At 34.4% G+C, this 22637-nt stretch overlaps 1 protein-coding gene across 1 annotated transcript in view; it reads left to right on the top strand.

The window, feature by feature from the left end:
* The window catches only part of LOC119505499 (contactin-associated protein-like 3), a 249225-nt gene that overhangs the window by 123652 nt on the left and 102936 nt on the right, over positions 1–22637 (top strand). Inside the window, exons 5-8 of the mRNA XM_037798314.1 lie at positions 6983–7186; positions 7899–8083; positions 9239–9382; positions 21130–21391. Coding sequence (XP_037654242.1) covers positions 6983–7186; positions 7899–8083; positions 9239–9382; positions 21130–21391 — 795 coding nt within the window. The remainder of the gene's footprint in view (positions 1–6982; positions 7187–7898; positions 8084–9238; positions 9383–21129; positions 21392–22637) is intronic.

Here is a 22637-nt window from a genome sequence, read left to right as displayed (position 1 = left end):
TTAAATCCCAACCTCTCTGTTACAAAGTGACTTGCTTTAGCCAATGATGGGCAGAATAATGGTGTTCCAGCTACAACATTAGGCCTTAGGAGGCTTTGCTTATTTCCATTTGCCTCTCCCCATGCCTGCCATTGTAATGAGAGGAACATGCCAGAACTGGCTAACAACCCCAGCAAGATGAAGAGACACATGCTTTACATATTTTGAAGCTGTTTGTTAGATGCATACAGATTGAAAATTGTTATTTCTTCCTTGAAAATTGATTCCTGTATCATTATGAAACACCCCTATTTATCTGTAATGCCTCTTGTTTAAAAGTCTACTTTGCCTGATGATAGTACAGCTATACCAGCTTTCTTTTGGTTAATATTGACATGGAATATCTTTTTTTATGTTTTATATTCAAACTTTTCATGTCATCATATTTAAGTTCAATCTCTATTTTTTTAATCCATTCTGGGGATCAATGAGCTATAGTTGGTAAATTTAGTCCATTTATATTAAACATAATTACTGATAAAGTTGATGTGATACTATATATAGTTGAAGTGATACTATATATAGTTGAACACTCCTTGTTTTCTATTTGGATGACCTCTTTTATGTTCCTTTTTCTCTCCTTTCACCCCTCCTTTTGGATTGATTAATCAAGTTTTATTTTTTCAGTTTTCCCACAGTTGTTTGTTATTTTAATTTTCTCTGTATATTTCCCTGTGGTTATGCTAGAGATTTCAAAGTGAGCTTTCAACTATTAGCATTTTTATCACCTTCTAAACAATGCTAGGATTTTATACTTATATCCTGTTTATTCTTAAACTCCTCCTACCTCATGTGCTATGTTCACATGTATTTTAATTTTACATGCACCTCTGTATGTGTGTAAGTGTATATAGATATAAACCACAAAATACAGTATTATATATTTTTGGTAATCAATATTCACTTAGATTTACCCATATATTTACCTTCCCTGAATTTTCATGCTTTTCTCTAAATCATATTCGCTCAGCCTAAAGAGCTTCTTTTAGTGTTTTTAAATACAGTTCTGCTGGTGATAAGTTTTCACAGTTTTTATTGGCTTGCAAATACCTTTATTTTATATTTATTTTTGAAGCCTCTTTTAGCTGGGTGTAGAATACCAGTTTGGCATATATTTTCTTACAGTGCTTTAAAAATGGTATTCCAGTTTTCTGACTTCCATTATTTTTGTTAAGAAATCAACAACTGATCCATTTTTATTCCTACAAATGACATATGTCTTTTTCTTCTAGCTGTTTTGAAAAATGTCGTGGTCAGTTTTCAGGAGTTTTACTTTGATGCAACTGTTTTAGTTTTCATTGTATTTGTCCTGTTTGGATTTTACTGAGTTTCCTTTATCTGTGGATTGATAAGGTTTCAGTTTGGATGATTCTCTTACATTATTTCTTTAAATTTTGCCTCTGCCCTGTTCTCTTTCATCTTTTTTGAAATTTAAACTAAATATTTCTGAGACCTTTTTCATCTTTCCTCTTTCTCTCTCTTTCTCTTTTTCATCCCTTTATCTTTGTGCTGCAGTCTGGTTATTGTGTATTTCTCTGTCTTCTTCTTTAGTAGTCTCATCTTTTTGCTGTGACCAGTCTATTGTTAAATCTAATCAATGTGTTCTTTATTTTAGTTACTGTTACAATTTCTGTTTGTAGATTCTGAGTAAATTCTCCATCTACTCATCTATTTTCTTGAAAATATTAATCACAGTTATTTTAAAGATTATATTTGTTAACTTCAATATCTGGTTCTGCTTCTAGTAACCAGTTTTTGTGTTGCTGTTCTTGTTTTTGTCATGTCTAGTAATTTTAGTTGTAAGCCAGACATTTTGTACAAAAATTTGTAGATGACATAATCATCCACCAGAGAATCCTGTCCTAGCTTCTGCTAGGCTTCTAGATTAGGGCAGATGATCTTAATCCAAATAAGGATTTAGCTAACTCATTGCAGGGCATCAGTCCCTATAAGGCTTGGTCTATATTTTGTGTCCAGGATATAGTGCTTTAATAGTCCCAACTGAGATTTGAGAGGTTTTACCTGGACTTATTTTCTTTGAAAAGCCCTGAATTCCACTGCCTGATTTCTCAATACCATGAAACAGCCATGCCTCCAGGGAAAAAGTAGATCTGAGTGTTCTGAGCTTATTTTCTTTCCATGATCTTAGCATTCTTAAGTCATGTCTACCTTAGTAATTCTTTAATGCCTTCAAGTAGATTTTTTAAACTTTATTCAATACAGATTTCTGCTTGTCCTAGGTTTAATCTTCTGCAGGTTTCCTTGTTATTACCGGAAGTGTAACTGCATTTCTTTTCAATGTCATTGAAATGTAATGAAGAAAACAGTGTTTATGACTGTGAGCATATGATGGAATAATATTCTGAAAAATTCTTTGGCTGCAAAACACTGAGATGCTAGATAAATTTCAATAAATATTTCAAACAAATAATTAGAAATGCAAAATTAGATGAAAAAATCCACATTTGTCGGTAATAAGCAGTAGAATTAGGATCTGAGTCAACTCACACTGGATTCCAGAGTCTGTGCCTCTTCACCAGGAAGATGGAAAGTAAGAGAAAAAAATGGAGAAATAGAAAAGAAAGACAGGGAGAGTTAATGCATGAAGATTGAGGTGGGAGAACAAAGTCTTTAATGAATAGGTAGAAACAGGGAATATTTCCCCTAAATTCCTCTCACTAACCCCAGAAAGCAAGAACTTATGGGTGAATAAAGGCAAATGTTTCCTAGGAGAGTTACACCTATTCATGGATTAGATGATTCAGTATTGTTAAATTATCATTGCCCCCCCCCAAAAAAATCTATAGGATCCATGCTATTCCAACTACATTAAAACATTAAACAGTAAAATTAATCAACATCCTTGCCATCAGGGAAATGAAAATTAAGCTGTAATGATAAACCACTACATACCTACCAGAGTGACTAAAATTAAAAAGAATGAAAATACCGAGTTTTTAGCAAAAATACAGAGCAACTGAAACTCTCTTGAATTGCTGGTGGGAATGTAAAAATGATGCAACCACTTTTGAAAACAATTTGACAGTTTCTTATAAGTTAAACATACATTTACTATGTAGTCCGTCAATGCCACTCCCACATATTTACCTAAGAGAAATAAGAAAAATTAATGCATATGTCCACACAAAGACTTATATACATGAATAGTCATATCAGCTTTATTTATAATAGTTAAAACTTGAATACAACCCAGATGTCCATCAGAAGAAAAGTGAATGAACAAATTTTCACACATCATATATATCAAATTGCCAGATACGATGGAATCAAATTGTAGCAAAGAGGGTATGTAATTGACAATCAGAAGGAACAGACTATTGACACATGTAACAGCATGGATTAATCTCAAAAACATTATACTTCATAAAAGAGGTTAGACAGAAAAGAATACACACATATGACACTACCTTGTGAAATTCTAGAACTGGCAAAACAGATCTGTAGTGACAGAGGGAGGTCATTTGTTACCAGGGTCTGAAGCTGAAGGGAGAAATTATGTATTATATGGTAATTAGCAGGTTGAAATGACACGCTCTGTATCTTGACTTTTGCTGCAATCACCTGGGTAACTATATTTGTCAAAATTCATTGAACTGTAACCTTAATGAGGATATTTTGTTATGTAGTTGATATTTGTGTTTCCACATTGGAAATAATGTGGTATTTTTTTTCAGAGGGTAAACTTCTATTATCTACCCATTCATCCTGAAATTGTGGAGATGATGCGATAATCACATCAATTTAAAAATTACTTCTAAGCGCTCACTCTCCTCTAACAAGAGAAAATGAGGTATTTCTGAGTAGGATGTAGGTCACCTATGATGGAAGTGAGTCAGCTCTGGAAGGAGCTGGCTGGTGGAAAAGCAGTTGCATGACTACAGATGGTTGTAAATCTCTTTCTGCTTGCTGGGTAGGACCTGAACCATGGGCATGAAAATAGAAGATTTCTTGGTTGCTTCAGAAATTCATTTTGAACTGCCCACTTTCCTACAAATTCCCTAAGTGCTGTTTTTAACTGATTTCCACCTCTTTTGTCTGTTCAGTGCTGGAACAATATTAACTCATTTAATCTTTGTATCAACCTTGCAAAGGAAAAGCTGTTTTTTCTTACTTCAAAGATAAGGAAATTGAGGCACAAAGATGATATGTAATTTATCCAAAATGGAACCAGCATAAAAGCTCATAAGAACTTTCTCTGAACACCCCACAGTTCTTTCTCTGAACAAACATACCATATTATAATATGCACCCATACAAATAACTGGAAGTGGGACCAGATCAAAAAGGTCTGAATAAATAAGTACAAATTTAGTCTCACTACTGGAAAATGGAGTTCTTGATCTAATTGTGATGGGCTGGTGTTTGAGGGGACCACCTTATTAATACTGATAGATATTCAGTAATAATAACTACAACCTCAACTAATAAAGCTAGGAATCATAAACTCCATTTAAAATTAGGCAAGAACATCTTATTTTCAACCAAAAACCAAGTTTCCTCCATTCATTTTGGATGGCAGGTCCTATACTCTGAAAATTTTGAAAAACCTCTGATTCCTAATGTAACCCATAAAAAGAGGCCTTATTTGGTCAGTATCCTACTACATTACTTTTTTTTATGTAATTGAATTGCATATGAAGGAATTTTTCCCCAAAGGTTTCTGATAAATAATTGAATTAAGTATGATATTGAATAGTATTGTTTAGGGTTATCATCCAAATAAATGTGATAGTGAATTATTTATCACTGTGAAAACTTTTATTTGCTCTTGCAAGAGTTTCAAAATGCTAAAAATACAACTTTGTGAACAGGTGGGAAAAAGTTTAACCTCAGCACTACTTTTAAGCTCTCAGACTTGAAGTTTTGCCCCTCCAGTGAATAGAGCATGTTCAAAGAGATTGGTTGGGAATTCTCCCCCAGTAGCATACTTGGGGAGCTAATTGCTCTTATTGAACTAAACGCTAGAAACATAGTTGAGTATTTTGTGCTATTTTTTTGAAACTGGAGTGTTTTTTTAATTCATTGATTTTTTTCAATAAAATGTGTGTGTGTGTGTTTGTGTGTGGTATGTGTATAAAATGAGTCAATGAGTCAAACATGGTTAAATTTCCAGATATAAATATTAGCAATTGCAATGGAGAAAAAGTCAAGGCATTAGCTATAAAACAAAAGGTCATTGTTTTATGTCTCATTTTCTGATAAGTTTTTTACTATTCTGTTTTGCCTGAGGGAAACATTCCAGGAAACACACTTTCCCATGCCTTAGAAGATCAATACTGCTATTACAGAGTAATAGTAGTTCTGGTAAAAACGAATTAAAAAAAGAAAAAAATAGGTCAAAAAAAATCTAAGCACTACATTTTCAGGAACAAAATATTTTGTTAGCTAATAAAAAGGAAAGAAAAAAAAAGAAGCTCAAATATTAGCATTGTCTTTAAGCAAACCATAAAGACTTGATCATGGCATTGCCACAGTGTGAAAGTAATTCATTAGTCATCTCCAAGTTTCCTTTAGTTTATTGCAATCTAATCATCATTGGCAGTTTCATTTTCATTTGACAAAGAGTTTTGCTCTTATCATACACATTCAATTAGTTATATAACAAGGAATAATTGCTTAGTTTACATAAGTTTACACAGAATGTGGTGTTTATTCATTGTACATTTAAAACATTAATTCTTTGTATTAGCCTGATGTGAGAAAAATCAAACTTTCAGATTTTCAAATGGTAGCTGCATAAATTGGATAACTTTTTGAGATACAGTTTACTGTAAATAATTTGAATAATCTGAATAAAATGTATAATCATGAAAAAAAGTAACAGTAATACTTTTGTGAAATTACATATGGTAATTACTTACCATAAATGAATACACAAATAATGTCTCAGCTTGAATGACATCAGCTATACAATGGCAAGTGGCTGCATATTACAGGTTTTCTATGCATCTTCATATATTACACAAATATATTTTTCAAAAGACAATTGCTTCCTTTTTCTTCTTTCTACATTTGAAAAACATGAGAGAATTTTGTGAGTATTATTAGTCTTTTTGTGTGTCTAATGTTCAATTTGCAGTTGGTTTTGATAGATGTTCTTTTATGTTACTGATGAAACACGATTTGTTTTTGGATGAATTGAATGTATCGATAGGGGTATCATAAGATCCTGTCAGAAAGCTCAAAGAAAATGGCAGCATCTAATTGGTCTGCAGTGGAGATATCCTCAAAGTGCTTTAAGGCTGTGCATTCTCAACAAGGCATCGAAAAATAAATGGAACATATGTGCTCTTTAATGCTACTATCAACCAACATTTAAAAAAAAAAAAAGTACTAATTTATTGACAGGCCTTTACAACATCAAAAGCATTATTTAATTAGTATGGTATGTGTGCCTATATCTTTTACAGTCAGACAAAGCATTTGCAAAAGTGAATATATAACAATTAAGAGATGCGAAAGCTACTGGTTTGCGAACAAATAAGGCATTTAAATTGAGTGACACTGATATTTAATATGAATGACCTTGAGATAAACAAATAGGATTTACATAGCAGAAGTGCAACTTCTTTCCTGATCTTTTATTTTCTTTTTTTTAATAAAACACAATGAGAAAAAATAGGCCACTAAAAAGGTAGGAGCCATTGAGAATAGACTAATAAAAGAATTTCTAGATCATGAAATTTGGAAACGTTGGAAAATTATAACAGTGGATATTAGGTATATCAACTCGTGATATAAACAGAAATTGGATTCTTGGCTAAGTGGTAGTTTTCTCCTTCAATGAACAGACTAGAAATGAAGCACGTGTGTATATGTGTGTGTCTCTGTGATGTGTGTGTATTTACCCACATATTTTCATTGAGCTCAGTTATAGCATATGTTTATTTAGAATTGTTTTTTCAAATATCTTCTTTTGTAGGATCTGAAGTGGTTGATTTTGATGGACAGAGTTCCCTGCTGTACAGATTTGATCAAAAATCTGTAAGCCCAATAAGAGATGCTATTTCTTTGAAATTTAAAACCATGCAGAGTGATGGACTTCTACTCCACAGAGAAGGACAAAAGGGAAATCACATGACCCTGGAATTGATTAAAGGAAAACTTGGCTTTTTTATTAATTCAGGTAAAATGTATCTGTACTTTTATATCAGTGGTTTAAAAAGAAATCTATTTAGATGAAAGAATGTTTGTTGGTATTTAATCTTCTCATAGATAGAGTGACTATATTGTTTATCATCCAAATTAAAACAACTTTAAGTGTTTTTTTAAAAGGCACTATTAATAGTTACATTGGGACAGTGAATGCATGGTGTGACTGTCTTGGGAAAACCCAAACCGAAGATTAAGAGCATTCCTAACAAATGCACAGCCATATATATATATATATATATATATATATATATATATATATATATATATATATATAATGTAAAAGCTGCATATATTTTGATAATTGTTCAGTAAGACCATCATTAGGTATATGTATATATATCTGGGTATATGTGTATATATATTATAATAAAGACAACAATAAGTCACTGTAAAAATGTTGAGGAGTTCTGATACTGAAGTTCTATATTTGCAAGAAAAATGAGAATGCAGTGAGCAATAAGAAAAAAATAAATGAATATAAAAGGAATTGCAACAAACAGTATAAAAGTGTAGAACTGAACAATAATGGAAAATAAAGTGGTATAAAGATATTGTGTTCAAGATTGAGAGAAAGTCGGATGACCACTCTATGTGATGGAAGGATAGAAGGAAATTGCAAGAATGAACTAACTGAAAAACATATTAACCTGAAATAATTGAACAGTTGTTTCCTCTACTTTAAGGTGAAACTACACTGCCCCCCACTGATGCCCAGGCTGACCTCACCCTGGGCAGCCTGCTGGACGACGAGCACTGGCATTCTGTCCTCGTTGAGGTCCTCGACACTCACGTCAACCTCACTGTTGATAGACACACTCATCATTTTCAGGCAAAGAGAGGATCAAGCTATTGGGATCTTAATTTTGAGGTTATTATACATTGCCTAATTTACTTGAAATATAACCTGCTAAAGAAATCACTACTGCAGAAAGATACCCTCTCATAGCAATTCAGAATTAGGCTAATATACAGAAATAGTTATGTCCAGGTACTATGGAAATGTTTATTCCTTATAATAGGTCAACTTATTATTTTGGATCACCTTTTCCACATGAGAGTAAATGACTAGTCATAGAGTCAGGTTTAGGAAATCTACAAATGAAGAGATATCAAGGCAGCAAGCAACGTCATTAAATATATTCCTTTGGAAATTTCATGCAGTGTGTGACATCTGTGGTTTGGCTACAAACTGATATATGAGAGATTTCTTTTGTCTTGGTGCAATTCTAATGAGCACAGCATTATCTAGTGTCACTTTGTGGCATTAACAACATGTATCTATATAAATATATCAATTAATTTGTTAAAGAATAAGAGAGGCAAATGCACACATCAACAATTCCTTAGTATTTGTTAAGAGTTTAATGCATTTTTTTCGCAACCCATTGCCCAAATGTATCCAAACTACACTATAATATAACATCTGTTCTGCCAGTTCATCACAGCACACCTTTTAGGTTCTGAAGTATCAGAGCAAACTACAGAAGTTACAATAATTATCTATAAATAACCTGGGCAGATGAGATCTATAGACCCTATCCTGTACCAGACAACCTGAGGTTTTATTAGCCAATTTTATCAGTGTAATAGCAAAAGACAGAACCCAATGCAGGGGCTGGCAAGTTAGAGCCCTGGAGCCAAATTTGGCCCACAGTTGTTTTTTGTAAAATATAATAATAATAAAATAAATTATTGGAAAACAGCCATGCCCATTAGTTTATGTATTGCTCTTGACTTCATCCATGCTATAGTGGCAGAGTTAAGTAGTTGCAATAGAAACCATATGACCCACACAGTCACCAGTGCTTACTAAGAGGCTCTTTATAGAAAAAGTTGCCCACCCTTTCCCTAATGTTTACAGGCAAACCTCTGGTGCCAGAAATATGTGTAACACAAAATACCACTATAATAAGACACTTCTTCGAAATTAACAAACATGCTATACCTGCTAATCATTAATGTTTTAAGCAGATAATCAGAAAAATCACTAATTGATGTTATTTATGTCATTTTTTTTTCTAAGATCAGCTTTGGAGGGATTCAGGTACCTGGAAAATCACTGACATTCCCACATAAAAACTTTCATGGATGTTTAGAAAATCTTTACTATAATGGAGTGGATATCATTGAATTAGCCAGGGAACACAATCCACAGATCATCATAATGGTAAGAAAGCCTAAGTGGGAAGGAAAGAGAAAAGGAGGTGGTGTTATTTTCTATGTTTAAAAACTGTTCCTATGTCCCCGTTTGGTATCATATTTTAAAAATCAACTTTTACTCTTTTAACAGCTGCCCATGTAATTTAACAATATGTGTTATGCATGAAAAAGTTAAAACTAAATATACTGCGTGGAGCATGGTTATTTCATTTTTATATTTTTATATTTATATTATCTATTTTTGCATGGAAATCAGAATTTGTATTTCTCTTTTATTTTGTTATCAGTATTCTCAAAATCAAATCCTCAAAACCAAAATCTCTCAGGAGACCAATTCGTTTGCAATGAAATCCTTAATGAGATAGTCCCTGGCCAATTGCAGGTGATCTCAAATGTGTTAATGAACTTTCAGTGTATAAAATTCATAATATCTAAATCTCAGGTTAAAGAGCAAGCCCATGTTTATTTCAGAAAATCCTAGAAGCACAGCATGAGAATATTATTATCATTGCTTTAAAAAGTATTTTCTTTCCAGACATGTGCTACATGGAATTGGCTCATAAGATTGTTGGGCCAAAACCTGAAAACATCTTTGGCTCTATGTCACCAGGACACAAAATTAGCACAAGAAAATGGAAAAAATAAAAGTTCAGCCAGATGTAAAGGACACATATATATGGATAACTACAAAACATTGCAGAAAAAAATTAAAGAAGACTTAAATAAGTGGAAGAATATTACAAGTCCATGGATTGGAAGACTAAATATTATTAAGATATTAATTCTACCCAAAATTATTGACAGATTCAACATAATTTCAATCAAATTTCTACCAGCCTTCTTCACAGAGATGGAAAAGCCAACCATCAAATTAATTTAGAAGAGTAAGGAGCCCTGAATAGCGAAAACCATCTTGAAAAAGAATAATGAAGTTGGAGGACTCACACTTCGTGATTTTAAAATGTATTACACTTTTCACGAAGGTGGTGCTGAAAGTGAAGAAGGAAGCCCCTGCCCCTTCCAAAACCAAACAAAGCAAAGGCTTTGAAAGCCAAGAAGGCAGTATTGAAAGGTGTCCACAGCTACAAGAAAAAGAAGATCCACACTTTACCCACATTCTGGAGGCCCAAGATGCTGCATCTCAGAAGACAGCCCAAATATCCTCAGAAGAGTACCCCCAGAGAAACAAGCTTGACCACTAAGCCATCATCAGCCATGAAGAAGACTGAAGACAACAACACTCTTGTGTTCATTGTGGATGTCAAGGCCAACAAGCACCAGATCAGACAGGCTGTGAAGAAGCTCTGTGACATTGACATGGCAAAGGTCAACATCCTGATCAGGTCTGATGGAGAGAAGAAGGCATATGTTTGACTGGCTCCCAACTATGATGCTTTGGATGTTGCCAGCAAAACTGGGATCATCGAAACTGAGTCCAGCTGGCAAATTCTAAATATAAGTTTTTTGACCATAAAAAAAAAAAAAATGTAATACAAAGCTACAGGAATCGATGGTACTGGCACAGACCAATGGAATTGAATGGAATGTTCAAAATAAAACCTTCACACTTACGGCCAGTGGATCATTGATAAGGGTGCCAAATCTACTCAGTGGAAAAAGAATAGTCACTTCAACAAACAGTGCTGAGAGAAAAGGATGTCCATATGCAAAAGAATGAAGGTGAACCCCTACCTCACATCATATACAAAAAAAAAAAAAAAAAAAAAAAAAATAGATCAAAGGCCTAAATATAAGAACCAAAACTATAAAACTCCAAGAAGAAAACATAGGGACACCTCCTCAGCCTTGTATTAGGCAATGGGTTCTTAGACTTTACTCCAAAATCACTAGCAACAAAAGAAAAATCAGATAAATGTGACTTCATCAAAATTCAAAATTTTTGTGCAGCACACAACTTTATCAAGAAAGTAAAGAGACAACCTACAGAATTGGAGAAAATATTTTGAAATCATATATCTGTTAAGAATTTAATATCCAGAACATGCAAAGAACTCCTAAACTCAACAACAAAAGACAAACAATCTAATTTAAAAATGGAATAAATAATGAATAGACAGTTCTCCAAAGAAGATAAAAAATGACCAATAAGCACATTAAAAGATACTCAACATCATTAGCCATCAGGAAAATGCAAATTAAAGCCACAGTGAGATACAACTTCATATCCCTAGAATGGCTATTTAAAGAAAATTACAAATGTTGGAGAATATGTGGAGAAATAGGAACACTCATACATTGTTGATGGGAATGTAAAAAGGTGTAGTCACTGTGGAAGAAACTTTGGCAATTCCTCAGAAAGTTAAAATAGAATTACCGTAAGACCTGGCATTCCCACTTCATAAAATATAGCCAAAAAAATTGAAAGCAGGGACTCAAACAGACATTTGCACATGGGTGTTTGTAGGGGCATTATTCACAATTGTCAATGGTGGAAGGAACCTAAGGGTCCATCAACAAATGAAAGGATAAACAAAATGTGGTATATACATACAATGGCATATTATTTGTCCATAAAATGAATGAAGTTCTCATGTATGCTACAACATGGGTGAACCTTGAAGAAATCATATTATGTGAAATAAGCCAGACACAAAAGGACAAATACTCTATGATCTCATATATATGAAATAAGCAGAATATACAAATTCACGAAGTCAGAAACTAGAATACAGTTTTCTGGAGGTTGGGTGTGGGTGGGTGTTCTAGTTTGTTAATGCTGCCCGTTATGCAGAATACCAGAAAAGGATCGGCTTTTATAAAGGGGGTTTATTTGGTTACACAGTTACAGTCTTAAGGCCATAAAGTGACAAATGTAACACATCAACAATTGGGTACCTTCACTGGAGGATAGCCAATAGCGTCAGGAAAACCTCTGTTAGCTGGGAAGGCGTGTGGCTGGCATCTGCTCCAGAGTTCTGGTTTCAAAATGGCTTTCTCCCAGAACGTTCCTCCTTAGGCTTCAGGTCCTCAAAAATGTCTCTCTTAGTTGCTCTTGGGGCATTTGTCCTCTCTTATCTTCTCCAGAGCAAAAGTTTGCTTTCAAAGGCTGTCTCCAGTCTCTGTAAGCTGAGGCTCCTCTCTCAGCTCCTGTGCATTCTTCAAAGTGTCCCTCTTGGATGTAGCAAGCTCGTTCCTTCTGTCTGAGCTTATATAGTGCTCCAGTAAACTAATCAAGGCCCATGCTGAATGGGCAGAGCCACACATCCATGGAAATTATCTAATCAGAGTTATCACCTACAGTTGGGTGGGTCACATCTCCATGGAAATGCTCAATCAAAGAATTACAATCTAATCAACACTCATACACCTGCCCACACAAGGTTGCATCAAAGATAATGGCATTTTGGGGGACATAATACATCCAAACCAGCACAGTGGGGAATGAGGAATTAATGCTTGGTTAGCCTGGAGTTCCCATTTGGGGTGATGGGGAAAACTGCTCTAAAAGAAAAAAAGTTTGTGATGGAGGCTTATAATCCTTTAAAGAAGGTAAAAGCTTGATTGATCTGAAGTCTAAGCTCTGCTATGAATAATACTATACTAAGGTAATTGCAATGAAAAAGATCACGACAATGCATGAAAAGAGAAAGAGTATCAAGAAGGCTCCAATGGTAGCCTTTGACAAGATCAAAAAGAAATGAAGAGAGGAAGCAGATAAATTGTACAGTCTTTTGCCCAACATTTGTGCCCACAGAGAAACAGAAATATTAAACATTACTTAAACAGGAAGGAGGAAGGAGACAGCTAGTTACTGAAGTCTGCTTTGATGGAGGTACTTTACTCATCAAATATGAAGATTTGTTTGGCCAGTGGGCATCTGTGTCAAGAAGCCTAATGGAACACATTCTGAATTTAAAGCCACTTTTTATCTGCCTGTCCTTGGTTAAAGAAGAATCGATCTCCCATCCCTACCCTAACACTTTTGGCATTGTAATCAAAGGTACCACAGTTGAGGAAGATATTAGTAAGTTGGGTCACAAGACACCAAAAGCCAAGGCTATGTGGGGAAAAAATAGACACAGATTTTCTACAAATTATATTTTCTTCTGGGTTATGGATGAAGACTGTTTAGCCAATCAGGAAATCCACAATCATGGTGGTATTTCTGGAATCTTCAAGAAAACTGTTTGCTGATTACACTGTATAAACTATTAAAATGTATAAGTTTTACAAGCAAAAAAAAATGGTAATAGGTTCCAAATTGTGTCTACAAATAAATAATGTAGAAATGATAATTCTATTCTGAAAGTTATTGCAACTTTTTGTGTTCTTTATCAAAACAGGAAAATAGTTGCTTCACTATTTAAAAGGAAAAATATTTTTAAACATATTTTGTTGGCAAAATCAGGTGTCAAAATTGGCTCTTGCAGCTAGCAATCACTCATCTATGGCAGAAAGCTTTGTTGCTTTGTTATTATTATTGATAAGCTAAAGAAATCTGCAACCGATATAAAAGTAATGTATAATAGCCCAATTATTACATTTATACTATGGATCATTGCATTTTACCCTTAAGCTTTTGGTATTTAGTTCATTATGGCAGGAAATTTTCTTACAACTATTTCACCTTCAGCAGAATAAAAAAATAGCCAAGAGTAAACATTCTGATTTATGTATATTGATATAATATATATTAAAGATTACCTTAAAATGAAAATTGAATTTATGCCAGTTTCTGAAGTGTAAGTTAAGACTGAACTTTTAAAAATGTAATTGTCTTGAAAGTCATTTTAATCCCTGGATCATGGTCCTTAAACTTTATCTTCAAATCACCTGAGGATATTTAAAAAGTGTTGTTGACTAGATCCACCCCCAGATATTGTGATTTAATTGTCTGGGGTGTGGCCTAACACTCAGATTTTTAGCAGCTCTTCCAGTGAGTCAGCTGTTTATCAAGATTTGTGAACTTCTACACTTGAGTATATACCTTGCTTCAATAATACTTTTCTTCCTAAAGTCATTTTTTAAATGAAATTCCAGTTAGAATCTGAATTGCTCTTTCTTTGTTCCCACTGGAACTTAAAACTTATATGTATGAGTAAATGTCTGTGATCTTTTCCTTTCTTCCATCACCTGAAATATAAAGCAGACAAAAATGAAAATAAATATGTAAAGCAAAAGAATGAGGTTAAGACTTTACTTACCAGCCTTTAAAGTATACTAAAAACTGCTATACTAAATTTAATGTTATTGGTATAGGAATATACCAGATATTTGTTCAGTAGAACAAAGTAGAGAACCCAGAAAGGAATCCCAACATATACATAAATTTATTGGTAACAGAGTATAAGGGTCTGGACAAAGTAAGTGTCCATAAGACAGAAAAGAAAAATGGTGACTACCTTATATCACACTAAAAATCTGTGAATTTAATGTGGCTGAGAAACAAAATAATAGCAAAAAATCTTGGAAAAAAATCTATGAGATTATGTATAGAATCTTGGGGAGTTTTTGGAAATTTTCTAATGACTGAAAATTCAGAAGCTATAAGGGAAAATATAGACATACTTAACTATAAAATTTCAATAATATTTAGCATGCTTAAATAGTATAAACAAACTTTGAATGTAACTGATAGATCTAAATAGTTCTAACATTGTCAAAATATAATTTTCCAAAAGCTAAAACTATGACACATATCAAATAAACATGCATCAAAGATTTATTCAACTCATGCATTAATGAGAGGACCCCATTACACAGTCAAACTGCTTCAAAGGGGATTTTGAGGAATGGAGATATACCTAGTCAGTCAGTAAAAGAAATGCTAAATTAAATTGATAATAGTAATTGATAAGTATCAATAGATAATTGATAATAGCCCCATAACTTTTGGGGCTGTTCTTTCTACTGGACAGAAATCTACAAGTTAACATGTAACTTGACAATATATGTGCTCTAATCATAAACTAAATAGCAAAATCAAATAGAGCTGTGTTCTCCTAGATAATTAAATAATTCTGGTTTGAGCCATTTTAACAATGAGTGAAAAGATATACAGTCATTCTTTTGCTTTTGTTCCAAGTTTTGAACATGCTTTCTTAAAAACACAGATGACACAAAGAATTAATGCCTGCAATATATAAAGCTCTCTTATGAATGCACAAGCAAAAGATAAAAGAAACAGGCCTATGGCCATGGGTACTCCAGCTGCATCCACATTACAGGACTGGTGACACTATCAACTGCATCAAAGGAGAATCCTCCATGAAAATGGTCCTTTTTCTAGAGCAAGAAAGAAGCTCTGAGCACAAGAATGTGCTTTGTTCACCTAGTGCTTATCTGGTTCTGAGTGAAAATCTCTAGAGGAAGACAGTTGCCAGCTGAGATACTGACAATGCAACCACTGGAGTTAGTGAACTTGACAGATATAGTTATAGACTTCACCCATGAAGAGTGGTCCCTGCTGGACACATACCTGAGAAAGCTGTTCAGTGATGTGATGCTGGAGAATATCAGTCATCTGGTCTCAGTGGGACAGCAGGTCTGCAAATCAGATGTAGGTTCCCAGTTGGAGCAAGGAGTGGAACTGAGGAGAGAGGGAATTGGATTTTTCCAATCCCAGAATTCAGGCAGAGAAATTGGTTTTAAAAAAGAAGTGCTATCCATGAAACATATCTGCAGGAAATACCTTTCTATCATCATGTCATTGATAATCTTCATAGATGTGAACTGTAGTTTTACAAATAGATACCCAGGAGTAGAATACATTAGGAATTCAGTACAATCACTTCCCTATGAGTTGGTTGAAGAGCTAATCCACAAAAAGTCTGATTGTTTGAATTCAGGGAAAAAATAATTTAAACACAAAAGTATCACCTGGGTTTTTACAGAAAGATAATTTCATAAACATGGCTCATATACCTTATCTTTGAAACATTATAAAGTTTTCAAAATTGATGAGATGGCTCTGCAGTTGGGATGCTACAAAAGAGGAGATGTCTGTGTATTCAGGAAAATAACAAGGTATGTAAGTAGCATAGAAAAGATTTTAATTGGAGACTGTCACTGAATGATTAGTCTAGAAGTCATATGTATATGAATGGATTTTTTATGGGCAAGCCTTTTACAGTCTCTTACCTACTTCCTAGACATCTCATACTCAGAAGAATGACAATACATGTAATGAATTGCTGGAAGATTTCACTCACAGTTCCAGAGTGACTCAACATGTGTTAACTCAAAATGGAAAGAAACCTTACTTCAGCAATTTGTTTGGAAAAGCTCTCAGTGAGCAGTCTTTTAATCAACAAAAGCAAATTTGCACTAGAAGTAAATCATATGAATGTCATCTAAATGGGAAATCCTCTTTTCAAACCTCTGCTCTTATACATTACAATGGAAGTCACACACAAAAGAAACCGTATGAATGTCATATATGTGTGAAAGTCTTCACTTAGTGTTCTGCCCTGAAACAACATGAGCGAATTCACACTGGAGAGAAACCCTGTGAATGTTATTTGTGTGGAAAAGCCTTCATTCAGTCTAATGAACTTAGAGAACATGAAAGGACTCACACTGGAGAGAAACCTTATGAATGTCATCACTGTGGAAAGTCTTTACTCACTTTTGTAGCCTCAGACAACATAAGACTCGCACTGGAGAGAAACCCTGTAAGTGTCATCTATGTGGGAAAGCCTTCACTCACTGTTCTAGCCTCAGACAACATGAGAAGATTCACACTGGAGAGAAACGTTACAAATGCCATCTATGTGGTAAAGCCTTCACTTACTGTTCTATGCTGAGAAAACATGAAAGGATGCACACTGGAGAGAAACCTTATAAATGTCATGTATGTGGGAAAGCCTTTGCCCGTTATTCTGGCCTTAGACACTGGAGATAAACTATATGTATACCATCTATGTAGGAAAGCCTACAGTACAATTTCTAACCTTACTCTACATGTGGGAATTCACAATGGAGAAATGCCCTATGAATGTCATTTATGTGGGAAGACATTCACCCATTATTCTAGCCTTAGATGACATGAGAAAACTCACACTGGAGAGAAACCCTATGAATATCATCTGTGTGGAAAAGCCTTCACTCACTGTTCTATCCTTTGAGAACATGAAAGGACTCACACTGGTGAGAAACCCTTTGAATGCCACATATGTGAGAAAGCCTTCCATCAGGATTCTCATCTTAGACAACACGAGAGGACTCACACTGTAGATATATCATAAGAATATCATGTATGTGGGTAATCTGTACACTTTATTTTTATAACCTTAGACAACATGAGGGAACTCAAACTGGAGAGAAACCCTGTAAATGTCATCTATATGGGAAAGCCTTCACAGTGTTCTACCCTGAGACAACATGAGAGTACTCACAGTGGAGAGAAACCTTGTGAATATCATTTATGTGGGAAAATCTTTACCCTTTATTCTAGACTTAGACAATATTGGAAAACTCACACTGGAGAAAAACCTTATGAATGTCATCTATGTGGAAAAGCCTTCACTCATTGTTCTGGCTTTAGAAAATGTGTAAACTCCCAGTGGAGGGATACCTTAAGAATATCATTTGTGTAGGAAACCCTAGTTTATTTTTGTAAGCTTAGACAACATAAGGGAACTCACATTTGAGACAAACTCTGTGAATGACATATATGTGAAAGACTTCTGTTAATGTTCAGACATTACATTACATGAAACAACTCTTAGTGTGAGTATTTTGAATATGGAAGAGATTTCAGCCCTTGGGTTAAACTTTAAACATCTAGAGAACTCACACACTGAAGAGACACTGTAATCAATTGGGTAGAGCCTTTAGCCATCCTGACTACTTCATCGATCTAAGCTAGTTCATACTCTGAAGAGAATCAATATAAGTATCACCTGTGTGACATCTTTAGTAAGATGGTCTGAAGATATGCATTGTGAGAGAATGCATATATATATACATATAATTAAACGGAAGAGTCTTCATCCATTGCTCCATCTGATAGAGACAAGTCTTTACCATAGAATGAAGCCCCTTGAGGGTGGTAAGATTATTCATGCTGGAGATATTCATGAAAAATCACACAGAATCATTTATTCATACAGCAACACTTGTAGGGCAAGTGGAAATTCACACTGTATAAAACTAATTGGTGTCATAAATCAATCATATCTTCAGGGATCACCCATTCCTTTAACATTAATATTCTTATGCTAATGAAATACCAATCTTAAAGTTAATTTAGGAAAATCTTCAGCTTGATTTCAGACCAGCAAATTCGTAATGGAAAATGAAATACTTTGTATGGACCTGTTAGCACATAATTCAGCAAAGAGGGAAGATTTTGAAAAAGACTTACTATTGAAATAATGTAGTACAACAGTGTAGAAGTGTTAAGTGACATAGGTATACTGAATGCTGAATTTTGCAAAAAGTGATATGGTGAGATTAATTCAATAGATCAGTACTTGCCTATATGTAAGCAACAGATATTGTGGCTGAAAATCTAATATGTTGCCCACTTCTAGTTTTGTTTTTATGTGATTCTAAACTGAAAGAGTTGATTCAATCAGAAAATAACTTTGAATATTAGCACAAACATTTACCATAGTAAATTATGATTCTTAACTATTGTCATTGTATAATAATATATGTGTTCACGGCAAGGATGAACACAAACATGGATAAATAAACATACTTTAAAAGTAAAAAAAAAAAAAAAAGATAAACAAAAACAGAAAAAAGCATATGAAAAATTCTCAGACCAGGTAAACACCTCCTGCATTTTCTCTGGAAACAATGAAATGCTCCCACCAAAATGGCTAAATCAAAAAGGCTGACATTACCAAATGACAAGGAGGATGTGGAGCCACTGGAATTCTCTTATATTGCTGGTGGGAGTTTAAATTACTGCAAACACTTTGGAAAACTCTGTGGCAGTATTTACTAAAGCTAAAGTCTGATTCATGTCCCAGCAAGTTAACTCCAACAACTCTAATACCCAACAGAAATGCAAACAAATGTTCATCAAAAGTTGTGACCAGGAATGTTTATAGTAGCATTATTCACAATAGTTTAAAAAACTGGAAACCACCCAAATGTCCATCATCAAAAACTGAATAAAGAAATCATGGCATATTTATAAAATGAGTACTTACATGGAAAATAAAACTACAGACTACATTTATGTGCAACAGCATAGGAGTACCATAAACAACATGGAGCCAGAGATGTGAGACAAAAGAATATTTGCTATATGTCTCCAGCAATGTGGAATTCAATTCCAGGAATACATTCTATGCTAAATGAGGCCAGAATATCAGTTATCTTTGGGGAGAGATATTGACTGGGAAGGGGTGGAAACTAATTTTAAAATGATGTCCTAATTTTAATTTTTAAAACATGCAAATGTATATTCATAAATATTTGTATATACGAATCACTAGATTTGGAACATATAGGACAAGCACGAGGTTATTGGTGGCAGATAGGGGACAAGAATGTGGCGAGTAAGGAGGGAAAAGAGGAAATCAATCAAAAGAATATTGCATTGAAAAACCTAAATATCATCATGTTGTAACATATATGTAAAATGATTAATGTTGTCCATATATGTTTAAAGAAATTCAACCAAACATGACTTAAAAATTTGTATGCAAGAGAATGTATCTTCTGACAAACTTCTCTCATCTTTGCTCACCAAGAAAACTTCTGATTGACATTTAATTTTCCATGTCTTTTATTCATAGGATTAGAAATTACTGGACAGAGAAAACTGACATATGGCATTTTTATTGTAGTGATTAAAATCATGGGCTCTGGAATCAGACTGCCCTGTTTAAATCCCAGCTCTGTCACTTTTTAGCTTTGTGACTTTGGGCAACTTTCTAACCTCTTGGTGCCTCGCTATCCTCATTTATGGAAGGGATAGTAAAAGTTTCTAACTCATAGCACTTTTATGAGGATTGAATTGGATATGGAAATGTTTAGGACCATCTTTGGCACAACTGTAGCATTAATAAATATTAGATTCTTAAAATTATTATTGATATAAAAAATAGTTTTGGTAGCTTGCTTGTGAATACACCAGTCACATGAGCTATGTTAATGGGATCCCACCTCTGAAAGATGGAATGTTTCAAGAAGTGCTGAGAGAAATCAAATGTCTGTGTCAGCAAGACTGTGTTGGTACAGTCCTGACATCCTGGGGCCTCCTTGATGACAATCTTATCTTGCCATTAACCTTAAACAACAACAACAAAAAATCCCACCTCCAATATGAAATTTAGTGTCCTTGTACTCTGAGGGAAAATCATGCTCATCATAACATTTGCATAATCTAGGTAAGGGAAGGAAATTTTCTTGGAGCAGGTGAAACTTGAGACCATTATTGGTCAAGGAAGACCAAATGTTGCTTCAAACAGTCTGAGAGGAGGGACAAGTTTCATACATTGTTGCAATCCTAAAGCCTGGCACAGAGCCTGGAAAATAGTTGTTATAGAAATAAATTCTTACTGAATCAAATTATACTGAGACTCCTTTACTAATGCTGAGAAGGAGGGGTGTGGAGAGTTTCACATAAAAGACCCAAAGATAGGTTTGCCTGACTATAATTATGCTTATGTTGGAACATAAGATAAATGTCATGGATTTCAACTTTATTGGTTAGACTAGTTTTTAAAATCCCAGATTGGTCAGAAACCTTATAAATATTTGCAAAATCTATTATTGAGTAGATAGAAACATCACCTGAAGTCCTCTCAATATCTTTTGTTTTATTTACAGGGGAATGTGTCCTTCTCATGTCCACACCCACAAACTGTCCCTGTGACTTTTCTGAGCTCCAAGAGCTACTTAGCCCTGCCAGGAAACTCTGGAGAGGAAAAAGTGTCTGTCACTTTTCAGTTTCGAACATGGAACAGAGTAGGTTGTCTGCTGTCTGCTGCACTTCGGCGTGATTCATTGGATCTTGTCCTCTTTCTTAAGGATGGAAAACTCAAACTGAGTCTCTACCATCTAGGACAATTATTGAGGGACATCGTAACAGGTAATAAATTTATTCTTTGAGGCAATTCAATGATTCCATAATCTCTAGGTTTCCCACAAACATAACACACAACCAGAAGATCAATCATTTTGTAATAAATGATTAAAATAGGAAATGAGATTCTCAGTGCTCCTATTTGGAGAACTGGATTCTCATTTCCATTTAGTGAACCATTCATTGGTGGGACACACAGCCACCACTAAAGTGCTCCTTGTTTTTTTTGTTTTTGCTTTTGTTTTGTTTTTAGATATATGTCAAATTTTCATATCTCCTTATTTTTCTCCATATTTTTTGCCTTACGTATTCTAGGGCTCTGTTTTTAGATGCATATAAGTTTATGCTTATTTATGTTCCTGGTAAGGTAAAGTTTTATCTATATGTCTTTATCTCTGATAATACTTTTTTAAAAAATTTTTATTATGGTAACGTATACCACATAAAATTTCCCATTTTTACTACTTTTAAATATGCATAGAAAAGTTATTCCAATGTTCAAGAAAAGTTTTGGTAATAGATGGGTTAAAGGTAGCACAACATTGTGAATGTAATTAACATCACTGAATTGTATACTTAAAAGCCTCTTTGACACCAAATGACTATATTTGGGAAATAGGAAATGGATACTTCTACACGCCCATAAACAAGAAAAATATTTAATGTCCCTCATTTCCTGACACACACATACCCAGCCTCCATTCCAAACAAGCACAGCTAGGACCTCATGAAACAGGCATTACACAGAGATACTCACTTTCCTTTCCCCTTCCCTCCTATCCTTTCCATTCTTGTTTTCTTTTTTTCCTTTTTATTTTATTTAAATTGTACCCAGAGTGGTGGTGGAGAAGATCCTATATACATTAGGCAATTTTTAATGATTTTCTTAATGTGGAGGATGCCAATAAAAGCCAGGAGTCCTTTTGCTGATGGCTGATTAGTTTTCTGAGACAGTCCTGCACAGGGAAAGAAGAATCAGCTCCTCCACTTCCTGCCTATCTGACTTGAGCAAATCACTTACCCTCCATAAGCCTCAGGTGTTTTAATTTGTGAACTGTTCAGTGCTAGATTGTAGGGAGAACAAGAGGAAGGAAGGCAATCTCATTTTGTTAGCACAACACTCACTCAGGAATGGCCCCTCTCTTGTCCTCTCCAGCTCCCACCACTAAGGAATGGTTTTGTTGGGCAAAAGGTCTGATATGCCTGCTAGGTTAGCAACTGAAAACCCTAAGGGGCATCACTGAGTAACAAG

Source organism: Choloepus didactylus, chromosome 10 (genome assembly GCF_015220235.1).
Source record: "Choloepus didactylus isolate mChoDid1 chromosome 10, mChoDid1.pri, whole genome shotgun sequence".
In the NCBI taxonomy this organism is placed as follows: domain Eukaryota; kingdom Metazoa; phylum Chordata; class Mammalia; order Pilosa; family Megalonychidae; genus Choloepus; species Choloepus didactylus.
The sequence above is the reverse complement of the archived record's forward strand: the minus strand, read 5'-3'. Positions and strand labels throughout refer to the sequence as shown.